General features: G+C 40.2%; 1 protein-coding gene and 1 long non-coding RNA gene across 4 annotated transcripts in view; one reads left to right on the top strand and one right to left on the bottom strand.

Moving 5' to 3' along the window:
- LOC103141443 (rho GTPase-activating protein 6) overlaps positions 1-10615 on the top strand; it is a 57476-nt gene extending 46861 nt beyond the window's left edge. For 2 of the 3 annotated variants that reach the window (XM_016673846.1, XM_007557096.2), the window contains exons 3-14: positions 1811-1882; positions 3998-4146; positions 4843-4971; positions 5091-5286; positions 5379-5434; positions 6731-6881; positions 7032-7180; positions 8281-8460; positions 8702-8793; positions 8877-9091; positions 9173-9244; positions 9622-10615. In XM_016673846.1, the coding sequence (XP_016529332.1) occupies positions 1811-1882; positions 3998-4146; positions 4843-4971; positions 5091-5286; positions 5379-5434; positions 6731-6881; positions 7032-7180; positions 8281-8460; positions 8702-8793; positions 8877-9091; positions 9173-9244; positions 9622-10115 (1955 nt within the window). In that variant the 3' untranslated portion in view covers positions 10116-10615. The remainder of the gene's footprint in view (positions 1-1810; positions 1883-3997; positions 4147-4842; positions 4972-5090; positions 5287-5378; positions 5435-6730; positions 6882-7031; positions 7181-8280; positions 8461-8701; positions 8794-8876; positions 9092-9172; positions 9245-9621) is intronic. The other variant, XM_016673848.1, reaches the window with a different exon arrangement.
- The window catches only part of LOC107836779 (uncharacterized), a 150807-nt gene continuing 132883 nt past the window's right edge, over positions 6-17929 (bottom strand). The window contains exon 4 of the long non-coding RNA XR_001662735.1: positions 6-761. This is a non-coding gene — a long non-coding RNA (uncharacterized LOC107836779). The remainder of the gene's footprint in view (positions 762-17929) is intronic.

Raw genomic sequence — 17929 nt, 5'->3', positions numbered from 1 at the left:
GTATGTTTTTTTCCATGTTTCCAGATCTCTGGGTTTCCTCAGTGTCGCATTTTTCCGTACTTTCCTTCGGAGATTACGTCTTGTTTTTGCAACAGTCCACGTCACGCACGCTAAGGGCTGCGTTTGTTCCACTGCGCTGTATAGCGCTGGAGTTAGTTTCGTAGCAGCAGTGTTGAGCAGCTAATGGATTATTCAGGGCTCTGCATTCCAGCTGAAGGTTAAACCTCTCCCTACCATGATTTAATACATACTTGTCTGTGTTGCTTATGAATTCCAGAGCTCCTGACTGCTGCCATGTGCAGGCGAGGGAAATATTTCAAATGGACAACTGTGCGCATCTGTGAGGGCTATTTCAGCTAATGCTCGCTTTCCAGCCCCAGAATTTTTCTTAGATAATATTTATGCGAGCGCCACAGGGCTGAATTTCTGGCGTTTCTTCAAGATGAAACAGCAGATTAAAGAAAGACGGAATTAAGGCAGACAAGAACGGACGAGAAGACGATACAATGAGACAGAAAGTCAGCGGAGGTTCATCAGCAGGCGCTGCAAAACAGGTCTGGAGCAGAAAGAGAGTGTGGAGGTTCGGGGGATTTCCGTACGGCTTTGGGAGCCATCTGTCAAAAAATCCAAACCATTTCCTATCTCCCTTCTCTCGTTCTCCCTTGGCCTCCATTGCAACATCTGCTTCAGTTTCTCCTCACAGTTTGCACCCCATCCCTTCCTGGTGTCGTGTCACGGAGACCCAGAATTTCTTTGCTGTTCTGTAGATCACAAAAAAAAACAAAACCTAAGATTTGGTATCTTGGGCAGCATTCAGAGATCCAACTTATCCAGATTAGTGAGAAATAGTTGGATAAATGGTGAAAGTAAACTTTTTTCAGATTTTTACATCTATGCTGTGAATCTCTACAGCTCCTCCAGAGTTACTGTGACTGCTTTTATGGCAGATAGACTAACTTTTGTCAGTGTATTCTGACAAAATATGAAGAAGCTCAAAGGAAATAACTCTTTTTCCAAAGCACTTTAAATGAGATTCACTGTTATTCAGAACTCATGAGGTTCAAACAGAAGTCCTCAAGCCAGAAATGCTAATTTAACCAAAAGGGATTTCATGCATTAAGCAGTCGGTTTTGGACAGCACCAATACAAACAACGGAGTTAAAGGCTTTCCAACAAATGACATCATACTCCAAGATGCCCTGAAAGACTTGAAACTTGCTTGTGTCTCCATTTCCAGAGTTTCCTGACTGTTAATCAGCAGATCCAAGAGTCATTTATCATGCTGGGAGCTGACAGGGTGGCTTCCTTCCATCCAAACACAAATATCCTCATGTGATTGTGAGCCGAAACTGAGCCGTTTGCTGCTGAACTTCTCGTGTGTTGCTTTTTTTATTTTTTATTTTGTGCCGAGCTACGTAACTGTTGCCGTTTGTTTATCTTTTGCCGTTTTTAATGAGTCGATAAGAAGTCAAGGCAGATCAAAAGAGGAAGACAGCCCAGGTAATTTTAAGATGACCATGTATGGCATTGAAAAACCAAAGTTAATAAAAGATACAGCGGAGAGTTTGTAAAAGCAATCTCACTAATTGTGTTTTGATAGCAATTTCTTTTTTTGTGTGTGTGGTGGCAGATACTATTTCTAACCTGACTGTTCAATGAAATGGTTTTCCCGTGTGGTTAATTTATGTCTGCATTCCTGGCATAATTTTATTAAACATAAGAGTCAGATAAGAACCCGAAGATATGGGAAGCATTTGTTTCACATGATTTATTTACTTGTTTATTGCTTTTTTTCCCCCGCCTGGGACAGATGGACAGAAGAGGAAAAAGTCATTAAGAAGGAAGCTGGACTCACTAGCCAAAGAAAAGAGCAAAGACAAAGGTAAGCAAAGCGTTTTAAACATTACAAATTGACAGGAGCTGCAATCTCTGAGGAAAAAAAAAAAGGGTCTGAAAGGGAGTTAGACTCCTAAAATCATTTGGTAAAATGTGTTAGGTGCTGACAAAACCAAAGTAAAATGTTTTCACCATAAATTGAGGTTTTTTGGTACAAAGATAACACTTCACATTTTAAAGAGGAGCTTCATTTTTCAAAAAGGAAAAAAAAAGACAACTTTACCAGAAGGACGAAAGGCCCTGCCAGAACATAAAACTAAATCTGGTTTTATAATCTGTGAGTTGATCTGAAGAGAGCTAAAATGCACCACACCAATAGTCTCCTAATGCAAATAGAGGCAGTCCAGGAATATAAAACAGAGTTTCTAGAAAGTTTTAAGATTGTCCACACTTATGTGACCACTTCAGTTTATGTATTTTTTTTTAGTTGAGTTGTCCAGATTTTAAATCTTAAAGATTGAAAAACAACTCAAAGTGTCTAATTGTTAGACACAAAAGCCAACCAGTGGTACAGATTTTATACATGTACTGTAACTGGACAAAACATTATTTCCTTCAGTCCAGTTTTAGACCTAAATGACGCTGAGGCGTCTCCACTCCAGCTGTGCAAATACTCAGTTGGGTTACATGTGAGCTCATGTTGAGGAGAATAACAAGTCAGGTGATTCATTTGTGCCTCCGAGACGTATGTCAGTTTGAAAGGGTCATAAATCTGGTGTGGTCGTCTTTTTCTACCACTGCATACATGGCTCAGATGCATCTATGTGTTAAACTTATTCTTCTCTTCATGGTCCTTGATATCAACAAAATGGACAAGTGGAAAATATTAATTCTGTTGCAGAAATCTGGCTGGCAGATTTTTGAACAGACTTGGAGATCGACATGAACAAATACGGCCCGTTGACCGTACGCAGAGTGATACAGAAGTCTGATCCAGTTTCATCTCCGTAAACAAAATAATTCACAGAACATTCCTTCATACGGTCTTTTTTTTTTTTTAGCACTTTTGTTGTTGAACTGCAACTTAATCCCCACCGACCTTCACACGTTAGCATTTACATGATTCAAACCGTGCCCAACTTTTTCCCCCGGGGCTATTTTGATACATCTGACAGCATGAGAAATGCGGTTTGGCTGTGGACTCATCTGTGAAATCCAACAATCGGGAGCTGCATCGACTCTAAATGCATTTCTGTGTTTATGTGCAATTATGTAAGGCCTTTTAACGCGGTGAGACTTCAGAGCAAACACATGGTGTCACAGTGGAAGCCGTCATGTCGTCTGAAAACCGCAGCCCTGCATTTTGTGGCTGTGGAATGGATTTTCTTTTTTCTTCTCTCTCTTCGTCGCTCATAGACCTGCGCTTTGAGATTTTGCATTGCAGCACTCTCCAGATAGAATTTAGTCTTTATGAGCATATTCAAAGGTTTGAAGCACACAATGAGAAAGATCCTCTTCAGCTTTAGGTCTGGAATACGAGTACTTGGTTTGCATGAGAGGAAAGTTAAGCCCCACGGACATTTAATGCAAGTGCCCCATGACTCTGATTAATTTAATTAAGTACAGATTTAGAAATGTAAGATTTAAAAAAAAATAAAAATTTCTAAACTAATGCGTGTGCATCTGCAAAAAATAAAGAAAATAAACAAATAAAAACCCAGGTATTAGCATTGTTTATGCTTTTTCCCCCTGTCTGCAGTACTTTTGGATTAAAAAGATTAAAACAAAGTTGCATGATTCTATTTTGGACCCCTGAAGAGCCACTATAAATGACCAGCAGGCGGAGTACTGGATTGCTTGGCAGGAAGCCATCCAAGTTATTTTGGTCAACAACGCTAAAATAAGGCGGCAACGTCACGTTTCCTCTGATGTATTATTTTGGAAAACAGATGTTGCGCTTTAATCACTGCGCAAGACTTTTACTGACACCGTTTAGCATGCTTTTTGGTGCTTTTAATTGCGTCTGCGTAAAAGGCCAAGCCGAAACAGATGTGATACAGAGCCTCAGCTCGCCATCTTCAGGACTATTTTTGGTAGTTTCATGCCTCAGACTTTTTATTGTCTTAATTTAAAAGAACCTGCTTCTTCCCCCTCTCCGCAGAGTGTGTACCCCAGGCCTTCAGCATACCCCTGTCCCAGGTCATTGCCAACGACAGAGTGCACAGGCAGCGCCAGGATGCCTACCGCCTGGACCCTCCGCAAAGGGAGGAGCACAAAGACTCCTCCGATCTTGTGTCATCCATTTTGCAGGTCTTTAATCACCGACTTTTACTGTTTGGAAATTTTTAGGTACAAATGCTGTGCTGTGGGGGGGAAAAAAAAAATAAGTGATTGCTCTCTCCAAGATTTTAATACCAGAAAAAGATAATTGAGTCAATACAAAATGGATTTTTCAAACAAAAAATAAAAATAAAAAAAATCAACAAAACATAATTTACATCTTTATGGTAAACAATATATATTAGACATTTGAAGAAGGACTGAATGAACTTTGATTAAGTCACTCCAAAACTTTTATTTAGGTTTTTAGTTATTGGGAGCTTGACTTGTTGGTGTATCTTCACTGTTTGTTGTACTGCATAACCAAAGCAAAATGAGCTCGAGTTTAAAGATACAATCTGGATTTTGGAGGTTTTTCTGCAGAGTTCATACACTGCAAAAACGCAAAATCCACTGATGTTTCTTTAGAAAATGTGTAGCAGGATTGTGATCCTGCAATTTTTGGCTCCATTGATCCCACATTCCATGCATGGAAATGAAAATCTTTTAAAAATGACATTTTGTATTTAGCCAACTTATATCTGCCTAACCTGAAACATTTAAAGGGAACAAAAAAAAGACATAAACAAGCAATATGGAAGGGAACAAAAACTTTCCCAACCACTGCATTGCGGGTTTCAATGGAGAAAAACACAAATTAAGACCCTGGATGGATGTTTTGTTTAGTTTGCCACCAAGCGACCCTCCAACAAAGAGTTATCCAGCAGTAACTCCTCACTCAGTTCCACGTCGGAGACGGCCAATGAGTCGACGTCACCCAACACCCCCGAGTCTGCACCACGAGTCCGCCGGAGGGTAAGAAAGTGCTTTAATCGTCCTCCTTCCCCTCCTCGAATCCCAAACATGGACCTGCTTGTTTTTGTTTGTTTAATTCACTGGAGATAGATTGAATCAAATGCATGATTACCCACCAGGGAGGCATGTCTGTGGATTCCATCACAGACCTGGACGACAACCAGTCCCGCCTCCTCGAGGCGCTGCAGCTCTCCCTGCCGGCCGAGACGCAGAGCAAGAAGGAAAAGCACAGGGACAAACGTCTGAGCCTGAACCCCATCTATCGGCAGGTGCCCCGGGTGGTCGACAGCTGCTGCCAGCACATCGAGAAATACGGTGGGCAGATGCCCAACTTGAGCAGTCGGTGCAAACATTACGCACGTCATGCTTTCAAGCTCATTTTTGTTGTTTTCTTCTTTTCTTTTCAGGTTTGCAGACTGTGGGAATCTTCAGAGTGGGAAGCTCTAAGAAGAGAGTAAGACAAGTGAGTTGTCCAAAATGTTTCTCATTTGACATGATTTTTTTCTTCAATTGGTGCAAAGTTCTCCACTTCAATCCAGACATTTTTTTTTTTCCTTTTCCAGAAATTGGCATTGGCTTAGCAAATTCTTTTTCATGACTTGACGAAATTGTGCTGGCATGCAGGTCATCGTCTAGGTCCAATCCTGGCTGATGGTGGTTCATTCTTAAGTTTTGTGGTCTAAAATTTCAGACGGATGTCTTGTTATTTCTACATTGTGAAATTCACACAAAAAAAATACCTGGGCTTTGTGAAAAAAAAAAGAGTAGCATTTATTAATGGCATTGAACTGGTAGAACTGGGAATAATACCATTCTGTTGGATGAAACAAAACCTCACACATGGTTTGAATCAAAGTCCTTCACGGTTGGCACGACCACGTCTGGAGAAATTATTTTCCACTGATTCCAATCAATCTAAGGGAGGTTTCATCTTCAACTGTTCATCCTTGTGCTTCATAATGAATTTCAGTTCGTCTTTGATGTTTTCCTCGTACAAAAGTTCTTGTCACAACACTATCATTTCCCTCAAAAACAACAGCCAGGTCTTTCTGGTAGACATATTTGGAAAGAGGTCTGAGGGTTATCTTTGATCTTCAAATTAATCGGTTTTTGTCCCGCGTGGTTTACAACTCGCACAGTCAAACAGAACAGGTCAAATCTTTCATAAATTTGCATTTCTTACATTGTTTTTGAAGCATGAGCTGATATATTATCAGGTTGTAAACCGTCAGCTGCATTGGTGTTATCTGCTGTAATGGTTCAGAGGTAATGGATGGACGGCTGCTTAGGGAGGGGATGACGGTTAGGTGGGAGAACTTTTAGTCAGAGTGGTATGTTGTGTTTAGAAGCGCTGACGTTCTTTTGAAGATCAACAACCTTTTTGTTGCGCATAAATCATGTTATTATTTGTGTACACCCAATACCTGAATGTGTGTAGCTTATTTTTGAGTTCGTTTCAGATAGTCCTGGATGATTCGTGGTGATTAGAGCAAATTTCTCAAATCATAATGTGTTGGAAGTGATGTGTTTTAAATCATCTCCTAAAAAAAGCTAAACTGGAATGAGCCGTCTGGAAGTCCTCCAAAAGGCTAGATGGTCAAAATTACAACTCATACTGGCAGAAGTGGTCTGGATACAGTCGTTTAGAGGGTCAGAAGGTTGGGAATGTGTACGGGTGTGTCGCTTCAAAGAATATAATGTCCATTGTTTAGTGGAGAGGATGTTTCTGAAAGTTGCTCTTCCTCTCCTTGGCTCACAGCTGCGGGAGGAGTTCGATCGGGGTATCGACGTGCAGCTGGACGAGGAGCACAGCGTTCACGACGTGGCGGCTCTGCTGAAGGAGTTCCTCAGGGACATGCCCGACGCGCTTCTAACACGGGAGCTCTACACGGCCTTCATCAACACCACATGTGAGCCTCGACCATCTGCTACTTTCTGGTTACCATACCGTTTCCACCTTAAGAACTACAAGAACAAATCAAACCTATGAGAAAGTGAACATTTTCCCCAGACGGGTATCTTTTTCTCCATCTTATTCCCTCCTGATCTGTGCGGCACAGTGTTGGATCTGGATGAGCAGCAGAGCGTCACGCAGTTGCTGATCTACCTTCTCCCAGCATGCAACAGCGACACTCTTCACCGCCTGCTTGAGTTCCTGTCCACTGTAGCGGACCACGCCAACGACCAGCACACCAAGGACGGTCAGGAGGTGAGGACTGAACAGAAGTATCGGGTTGAGTAGAGAAGGCGTTTAAACATCTTCTGGGCGGTTTGTTTAAGGTTTATTTCCACCTCATTTGGTGGAAATAACCAAAAACAAGTAACAGGAAGCAGCTTGTTTAACCAGGCTCTATTTGCAGCCCTGGAGGAGAAAATGCTCTGCACAAACACTGATGGAAGATTACCAAGTGGTCTTGGAGTGGCTATGACATCAGATATTATGTGAATGGCTGCACTTACTCCCAGATCTGCAAACTAAACTGACATTTAGCTGCCATTGGCTAAAGACGGGGAATCAAATAGGTACATATGAGGTTTTCATTTCAGAAATAGACTTACTAGAGAAAATAAAAACATGTTGAAACTGTTTTATGCTATTCCAAATGTTTTTCAGCAAAATGTTTTTGTGATTTTCATCACTGTTTCCACACCTTTTCAATACCTTTTTTTTTTTTTTTTTAACACACGTTTCAAAGATTTGTTTTTCTTACTTTTTCCCTGAAGGAGTACATTTTCTTCCAGGGAGTGTTCGCGGTTTTTGCTCAAGTTCTTCTGCACATGAAAATGTATTTTGTGTGTGTGTGCGTGCGTGTGTGTGTTAATGTGTTTACATGACAATGAACTCAAATACTGAAAGTGGATTTAAGGCTCTCACGTCCTGACCCTGTCACAGGAAGTCCGGATGTTCAACACCAGATTGTGAAGATCTCTTCATTACTTTTTTTGGCTGCTAGTGGTTCCCATCCCTCCACAGGGACCGGGTGTGGAAGGGGAGTAAACTGGACAAGAGAAAGTTAATTGGATTCAGATTTCTGAGCTGGGATTGTACATTTTGTTGCTAAATATGAGCTACTATGCCTCAACACAAAAGAAAACACTGTGGTAAATGTGCCCATGTGGTGAAAAGCAGAGTAGAATGTAAGGCATTAGGAGCAAAATGGAAACCGAGACCAAATGATCAAAAAGGGAAAGTGCTAAGAAGTTATGAAAAATTACAAAAATACTCTTAGTACTTTAACTCTAGGCATAGTATACAAATGTACAACAAGCATAACATTCATTTTGTTGCCTAAATCTATCCTACTTCAGATTCCAGGGAACAAAATGACGTCTCTAAACCTCGCCACCATCTTCGGGCCCAACCTGCTCCACAAACAGAAGAGCTCGGATAAGGAGTTCAGCGTCCAGAGCTCTGCCCGGGCCGAGGAGAGCACCGCCGTCATCGCCGTGCTGCAGAGGATGATTGCAGGGTGCCAAACCCTCTTCATGGTTTGTGGCTCTGCTAGGTGCACATATCCACTCAAATTCACATTTGCTTGCTTGTTTTGACTTTAAGAGTCCTCAATAACTTGAGAAGGAACTAAACTTTTTAGACTGAGCTCTCATTATTTTATTGTACTTTTGCTACTTTTTTCCCCACAAATATGGACTTAAGGTCTTAGTGAGTGGAAGCTGTAAATTTAGAGGTGTTTAAGCATTAACTGAAGAATTCAATGTGATTGTTTTATAGGTGCCCCCCGATCTGCAAAATGAAGTCTTGATGAGCCTTTTGGAGACGGATCCAGATGTGGTCGACTATCTTCTCAGGAGGAAAGCCTCACAGTGAGTCGCATTCATTCACCGTCTCCATGTCTCGGTTTTTCTTCGGCCGTCTTTACGTTCCCTAATTTTTGGTTTTACCGCAGGAGTCCCGACCTCCTTCAGCCTGAGGAGCCCTTCGCTCTGAGCGAGCGACGTTCGTCCAGCGACTCCAACAAGGTGTCCAGTGGTGAAGTTTCTCCTTACGACAACAATTCGCCGGTGCTGAGCGAGCGAAGAGGGGACCCAGGGAGTCCAGCCGGTGACCAGCAATTCCCTGTGGTGGAGCAGGTGGCCGACTGGAGTCGAGAGCCTTCCAAAGGTCAGCTCTGCAGAACTTATCAACTCACTGAGTCTTCTTTCTCCTGTGACACAAAGTAACTTTTTTTTAAACCTTTTTCAGAGGAGCATGCTAACATTTGGGGCACATGGCACACCACTCTCAAGCCAGCTCTCAAGAATCAGTCACATACAGGTAACCGCTTTCAAATCAGTTACCACTTTGAGCACCATGAGTATTATGACTTCAAACTTAAACCACAAAATAAAAAATATTCAATGGGTTCTCCTGAGGTCATCAACCTACTGATATAACTGCAAAAATACAGAGCTTCTATAGTTTTTTCTCTAAGCTAATATCCGAGATAAACACTTGAATCTGTGTGTTAGTTTACATTTTTAATTGAATTATTCAGATGTCTTTTTTTTTTTTTTTAAATAAGCAGCTGTAGAATGTTAGTCTCATGATTTTGGAAATGATTATTTTATTACCAATTGTAAGTGTTCAGGTATTTCTGTGTTCTTATTCATTTAAAATGATGACTTTTGCTCATGATGTGATGCTGTTTCTAGGTTCCCATGGCAACATGTCAGAGGAAAGCTCCCGCAGCTCTCAGGAAGGTCTTGATGGACTCCACGGCGACGTCAAACTGCACACGGACGCAAAACGGACTCACACGACACCGGAGTGCAGATCCCACCCCCCTGTAACCCGACTGTGCACGGCTCCCCACTCGGAGACGGGGCGGCCGCGCCTCCACCTGAACATTAACCCCCCCGTGACAGCCCACCTGAACAGCATGCCGGGCCCCCTCCGGTCACCAAGCGACGGACGCTCCCCTCCCCCCTACAACGCCCATCACCGTGTGGCAGGCTCTCTGAGCTTGCCGCAGCTTGCCACGCCCCCCCGGCCGGCGCAGCCCGGCAGGCCGACAACCCCGCAGACCAACTCGGGCCAGATGGTTCCGCAGAGTTCTGAGTGGCAGGACTGGCAGCGGGAACGGTGGCAGATCTGGCAGCTGCTCTCGTCAGACAACGCCGACACACTGCCGGAGACGCTGGTGTGATCTCAAGACTGTAGTCTCCAAACCTTTCACTGACCACCCCTCTGTCTTTTCCTTCTCTTCAGAATCCCCCTTTGAGCTCCCGCATCTCAGCGCCATGAAGTTGTTTACATGCGCAGCTCCTGCCTTATACAGACTTTTTTTTTCTTTTTATCTACGAGCCACAAGTATTTCTTCTTTGTATGGATTTTGTGACCTTTTTTTTTTTTTTGTGAGTTAGGAGCCCACCAAAAATACCTCAAAATATATATGCCCCTGTAGAGAAAACACCCAAGTATTCCACTAAGAGTCAGCTTATCCACCCTGATGGAAAATGTTTTTTTTTTTTCCATTTTTTAAACACATTTTATTGCTTTTATTTTTTTTTTTACACAAACTCTAAGATGTACGCATCATTATTTGCTGCTAACTTTTTTTGTGCATACTATTGATGTAATTCAACCACGTTTCTGCAAAGATCAAACTTTGAATTATGCTTTAATGTTAAATGTTATCGGACTGTACAATATGTAAGATAATGTAACATATGTATGTTTTCCTCAGAGTGTCTCTGTAAAATTAACACACCTGCTTTGCTGGTTTGTCTAGATGCTTTTTGGTCCTCTTTTGTTACCATATTTCCTTTTGAATGTAGAAAGTTTCTCTTGTGGCTTAAATGCTGTAAGTTGTGCACTCTTGCCGCCTGCTGGACTGCGGACACAATGTGCCATAGCTCCACTATGGGAACTTCATCAAATGTTCAAGATGGGCATTTGGACAGATTTTGTGAATATTTCTTTTATTTCACAAGCATAAAAAAACCCATCTGATTTTAAAACCAAAGTATCAGGTCAATAAAAGAAAATTCATCAGATTCTGATGGAAAAATACAAAGTTCAGCTTTAAAGACCATGCATAGATATTAAAATTATTGAGATGTCTTTTTCTTTTTTTTTTTTTTTTTACAAGTATTTCAAAACAGGTCAAATTTGGAAAAAAAAAAGATTTTTTTCATGGTATTATTGATTTTTGTAAAAAAAAACAAACGAACAAACAAACATATATATATACTTCGTGTAAAATATTAAATAAAAAAATGTACAGCCTCTTCTATAATTATTGGCACCCCTGGTAAAGTTGTGTTTTCCAAATAATTTAAGTGTGAAATCTGGGATTGTGACGGGAAGAGATCATTAGTATTTTATTTTTATTTTGTCTCTGTATTGATTCTGCAGTGTAACCCCAATCATTTACATTTGCAATTGTCAGACAGAAAAAGATTTTTTTTTTCTTGTAATACATAAACAGCAACATGCTGATGGGACCTAATGCTACGGAGAGAAGGAGAATTCAAATTGGCACATTTTGATGCAGTTTTCTTTAAAGCTACTTTTTTAGATTTATGGACTGTATTGAGATAAATGTGTGCCTTTGTCATAGCACTTGTAAAATGTTTTCAGTTATCCCTTTGACTGTAGATATGGGCAAACATTAACAACTTAAAGGTCATGCACTGCAATAAAAAAGTAATTTATGTCTCAGATCTTTTACAGATCTTTACCAGGAGTGTTGATAATGATGTAGGGCGCTGGAAATATTCTTTCAAATGTTATTTTCAGAGCTAGTAATTAATTATTTTGCATAACACTCAGACTCAACTGATTAACGACATTGATCTATAAACATTGATTAGTCTGGTCGATTCTTCTCAGATTTGACTGTGAAGTAAAATATTTGCAGGCAAATATTTCACTTTTTTATTCTCTACACAAATCGTATTTGCTCATATAAATCCCTTTTTGAGTTCTATAGGGCAGCACAATGCAGCCCCATAACAGAAGAAATGGTTTTCATAATGCAGGTGGTGCCATCTAGTGTTGGAAAAACGCACTCCAGCTTGTTCCTGCCTCCCACGTTGTAAGATTTCCATGGAAACCCACCCGCCTATCAGTACGGAGATTCAAAGCATGTGACTTAAAGCACCTTTTGGAATAAATGCTAGGAATTGAGTGTGCCATAGGTCTGGTATCTCCATGTATAGCAGCTCACTTTTTTATTTTATACTTCTGTGGGTTTCTTCACACAGAAGAAATACAATGTATCAATCTGAACTGAAAAAAGGAAGAAAAAAAAAGAAGAAAAAAGACAGTAATGGTCCTCATTTAATGTCATGTCTTGTTGACTTAAATATGAAACCACCAGAGCCTGTTTTGTTTTGGTGGCTTTTACGGGGTCAAAGGTTATGTGTTTGGTTACTGCTTTTGTACTGCGTGTCCTCATCAGCATATGCTACCATCGAATTAAATATGATAAAGTTTACACCTGGATTTCCTTTAATATGTACATACTACATTTCATGAACATTCATTTCTATTCAGTGCATTTATATAGCAGCAAATCCCAACACAAAACATGAGTTTAGAGCTTTTCACAGGAAAAAATATTCAAATCTGTCCCATCAAAAGAGTTTGTGGATCACAAAATTTCTCGTCTATTCTTAGCAACAAAACCAGGATTTGACTCACTATTTCTATGAAAATATTTGTTGTATTTGGTTTTCATTGTTATAATAAATTCATAAAATGCAGATTTGAGTGCCTGGGTTTGATTTTAAGGAAATGTTGATGGGGCATGTGTGGTGCTATTTACTATCGAATCCAAAACGAAAGCAAAAATCATGATTATTAATAGATGAATATTTTGTGTTGCAGTTAAAATATTACACAGAAAAAGTCTATCACTAAAAAGTCTCGATGTGCATCAGCTGACTTGGTTATGGACAATTAGTACCAGGGTCACATTGGACATCTCTCAGGTAGATGTTGCTCAATTCTTTTTGGCATATTCAAACTGTTGTCAGAGATCTCTATAAAAACGTCGGTCCTAATTAACGATAGCATCAGGTAACTGCTGCAAATTTGTTGGCTTCACATACATCATTTTATTTTAAACCAGATCCTACAGATTTTATACCAACTGGAGAATAGGGAGAGTTCATGATTAGCTTTCAGACAAATTTTCATTAAGGCCTAAGGTCGTGGCTTTACGACCGTCCTGTAAGGTTCAGTCAACCTGCTGTCATGTCCAAGTTTCTTCCATACATTTATTAATAAGAGGTAAAGTTGAAAGGTAAACAATTTCAACTAACACCACTGCTGGTAAGCCAACCCCACAGCAACATTTTCTGAGGTAAGGCCTCTTATTTTGATCAAAAACTGGAGGAAATAAAACAAGCTGCAGATTAAAGTCCAAGATGCACTCTCTGCAGAGTTTACTGCCTCCGTCTGTGTGCCTTGTCTGCATTATTTTGGCAGCTTTTTGCTCCGGGAGATCAAAGCGACCTCGAGGCTGTGCTTTGTTAGGTGCTTCGGGATACAAAGAGGCTGTGAAAGCTTTTTCTAGCAAGCCAGCAGAGCAGCAACAAAAGTACCGTCAGCCAGGAAGTCGGAGAGAGCGATGACGTCCTTGTGCGCCTCATCTGTGACGGCTCGTTTGAAAATGCAGGGAAGAAGAAAAGCGAATCTAAGTCTCTTCACGGCTAAATGTCAGGCGCCGAGGCATGAGTCGGGAGTTTTTGCATCTGCTTCAAGTGGTTTAGAGATACAGAGCTTTTACCCAACATGACACCTGAGAAAACATGTCTGTGGCCAAACTGTAAAGAACAAAAGGAAAAACAAAAAAAGTTTGGTGATCAGCGAATATAGAAAGTGCTTGCTTAGGGATTCAACTCTCTATATACCTATATCTAAATATATAGAATTTTGTGGTTTGAATGTGAATAAATATCCCTGTTCTGTGTAAAAATTCTCATTACTAACCAATAAATGAGTTTTCAAGGTAACATTGAGATATTAGTCATATTTCGATTCCATTTGCTGCTACTCCATCTGCTGTCATTGATCAGGATTGCCACTAGAGGTCAGTCAAGAGCTTCAAAACTTTTTTTATTTGACATTAAAAGAACAGCTGATTAGTAAAGATACACAAAAGGTACAGAAATGACACAAAGTCTAAACTAAAGATGTCTTTCTCTGTTTAGTGAAAAGAAACATGTTTGAGCAAAAAGAATAAAAAAAAGAGGACTATGATTTTATGTTTTTTGACTAACTATTAGCTTATTACAGACTCCATCAGATGCCTTTTACCAGTTAGCACAACCTTACACACACTAGCTAAGATATAGTATCGAGATTTGAGTGTTTACTTGCTGTGCAAGACAATGACTGAAAGGGTAAAATCTAATAACTGCGGTAGTGACAATGTTCAATTAACGTTTACTTTGACTATGCTCTCCATCATGTGCCTTTGGAATAATAATAGCATCTGATTAGATAAATATCTTCAGAAATTAATTTAAGTTGAAGTTATCCAAGTTATCCACTGACTCTTTCAAACACTAACTCTACTTTAGAAGACAATCAAGCTTCTTTCATGCAGCTCATGTTTGAAATGAGCATGTCCCGTTCTGCTTCAGGACGTTCTGACTAATTGGGATCAGTGTAGACACAGGAGCAGTTTGTTCCACGCTCCGTACTGCGAGTGCGCTTCTTCTGTTTTTCTTTGTCGGCTCATTGGAAAGGAGCCGGATTTTAAATAGAATTTTGCGGACCATGACAACAAAACAAAGCTGCTTTATTTTAGCGGCTAATGACTTGGCCTGGAGTAAAGCTATGCAGTTGACCGAGTTAAAAAATAAAAATAAAAAAATTAGGCAGAAAAAAAACGTATAGCTATGCATGAACTCATCCACACGGACAGAGTTGAAATTGCCAGTTCAAAAGCTCAGCCCCGAAGGGAAAGGAGAATTCATGCATGCCACTAAATAAAATGTGGATTTCATTTTCTTTGATCATATTTTAGGAGGGTCGTTTGAGGTAATGTTTTGTGAGTGCAACAATCTGGACAGTGTGCAAAACATTTCTTCTTCTTGCCCATACTTGCAGAAACATTTCCACGCAGACACATCCTGAAAGGAATGTGTACCCACAAGGTCCTCATTAGTGGCCACAGTTGGTTTATTCTAGTCATGCGTTTGCTTCATGCAGACCAAAAGCCCGATGCTGAGACAGAAAAAAGTTTGCTTCCTTATTAGGCCCGTTTGGAAATTTGTGAGTGAAAATAAAATGTTTATTTGAAAGTAAGCTAAAATAAAATGTTTATAAGTACCTCATATTTTCTTTTCCAGACTGGTGGGAAGGCAAGTTGAAAGAGCTGCAGTTCATGACCTGCGTAGACGTTGCATGACTCATGTATCTAGAAGGTTTTTTTTCTTTCAGACTGCTTAGTCTTATAGTTTGCACCAAACTTCACAGGTCTGGCTAATGCAGAGAAAGGCTGAATCAAATTTCACAGGGTTTGCTTAACCCAATGCACCTAACATATGTAGAGCTAAATTATTCCACTTAGAAAAGGGATACTTCTTCAAATAGCAGATGTCTTGGGTTTGTTGCAATGGGCCCAAATGCAAACAGTGGGACGTCTGATCATGTTCCAGGTACTTTATTGGAAAAAGGAGAAATCCTACAAGCAAATAGGAAAAGGAGGAGATGGGGCAAAATCCCTGAGACAACAGGGTGACACCAGATAAAACAAGAGGAAGACTGGTAAACAGGAAAATCTGGTAAGGACCAACCCAAAGGGAAGGTTTGATCTTGGTCAGTGAGACCAGGATCAAGTAAATTGAGTAAGTCCAACAGAGAGGATGGAAAGGAGATGTGAGGGAAGCAAATCCGAGGAGTTGAGAATAACTGTTAATGGCAGAAACGTATAAAGACGGTAAAAAAAACTCAGTGAGGTGCAGTATTTGACAAAAGTATGTATTCATCCTTTGATGGAATTCAGTTCTTTCAATTACTTATGTGTGACCGATAGTTGACTGGGCGGTGGCCTCACCTGACTGAATTGTGTCAAGTTTGGTGCAGAGGTAGGAGTTGGCCTCTGCCTTTTCTTAGTTATTGTCACATAGTCATTTTGGATAACATTTGGGGATGGTCCCTTCCTGTTCCAACATGGCTGTGCACCAGTGCACAAAGGAAGGTTCNAAAAAAAAAGAAGAAAAAAGACAGTAATGGTCCTCATTTAATGTCATGTCTTGTTGACTTAAATATGAAACCACCAGAGCCTGTTTTGTTTTGGTGGCTTTTACGGGGTCAAAGGTTATGTGTTTGGTTGCTTTTGTACTGCGTGTCCTCATCAGCATATGCTACCATCGAATTAAATATGATAAAGTTTACACCTGGATTTCCTTTAATATGTACATACTACATTTCATGAACATTCATTTCTATTCAGTGCATTTATATAGCAGCAAATCCCAACACAAAACATGAGTTTAGAGCTTTTCACAGGAAAAAATATTCAAATCTGTCCCATCAAAAGAGTTTGTGGATCACAAAATTTCTCGTCTATTCTTAGCAACAAAACCAGGATTTGACTCACTATTTCTATGAAAATATTTGTTGTATTTGGTTTTCATTGTTATAATAAATTCATAAAATGCAGATTTGAGTGCCTGGGTTTGATTTTAAGGAAATGTTGATGGGGCATGTGTGGTGCTATTTACTATCGAATCCAAAACGAAAGCAAAAATCATGATTATTAATAGATGCATATTTTGTGTTGCAGTTAAAATATTACACAGAAAAAGTCTATCACTAAAAAGTTTCGATGTGCTGACTTGGTTATGGACAATTAGTACCAGGGTCACATTGGACATCTCTCAGGTAGATGTTGCTCAATTCTTTTTGGCATATTCAAACTGTTGTCAGAGATCTCTATAAAAACGTCGGTCCTAATTAACGATAGCATCAGGTAACTGCTGCAAATTTGTTGGCTTCACATACATCATTTTATTTTAAACCAGATCCTACAGATTTTATACCAACTGGAGAATAGGGAGAGTTCATGATTAGCTTTCAGACAAATTTTCATTAAGGCCTAAGGTCGTGGCTTTACGACCGTCCTGTAAGGTTCAGTCAACCTGCTGTCATGTCCAAGTTTCTTCCATACATTTATTAATAAGAGGTAAAGTTGAAAGGTAAACAATTTCAACTAACACCACTGCTGGTAAGCCAACCCCACAGCAACATTTTCTGAGGTAAGGCCTCTTATTTTGATCAAAAACTGGAGGAAATAAAACAAGCTGCAGATTAAAGTCCAAGATGCACTCTCTGCAGAGTTTACTGCCTCCGTCTGTGTGCCTTGTCTGCATTATTTTGGCAGCTTTTTGCTCCGGGAGATCAAAGCGACCTCGAGGCTGTGCTTTGTTAGGTGCTTCGGGATACAAAGAGGCTGTGAAAGCTTTTTCTAGCAAGCCAGCAGAGCAGCAACAAAAGTACCGTCAGCCAGGAAGTCGGAGAGAGCGATGACGTCCTTGTGCGCCTCGTCTGTGACGGCTCGTTTGAAAATGCAGGGAAGAAGAAAAGCGAATCTAAGTCTCTTCACGGCTAAATGTCAGGCGCCGAGGCATGAGTCGGGAGTTTTTGCATCTGCTTCAAGTGGTTTAGAGATACAGAGCTTTTACCCAACATGACACCTGAGAAAACATGTCTGTGGCCAAACTGTAAAGAACAAAAGGAAAAACAAAAAAAGTTTGGTGATCAGCGAATATAGAAAGTGCTTGCTTAGGGATTCAACTCTCTATATACCTATATCTAAATATATAGAATTTTGTGGTTTGAATGTGAATAAATATCCCTGTTCTGTGTAAAAATTCTCATTACTAACCAATAAATGAGTTTTCAAGGTAACATTGAGATAGTCATATTTTGATTCCATTTGCTGCTACTCCATCTGCTGTCATTGATCAGGATTGCCACTAGAGGTCAGTCAAGAGCTTC

The sequence above is a fragment of the Poecilia formosa genome, unplaced genomic scaffold, assembly GCF_000485575.1.
Source record: "Poecilia formosa unplaced genomic scaffold, Poecilia_formosa-5.1.2 Scaffold83, whole genome shotgun sequence".
Lineage (NCBI taxonomy): Eukaryota > Metazoa > Chordata > Actinopteri > Cyprinodontiformes > Poeciliidae > Poecilia > Poecilia formosa.
Note: the sequence above shows the minus strand (reverse complement) of the source record. Positions and strands in the feature narration are given on the sequence as shown.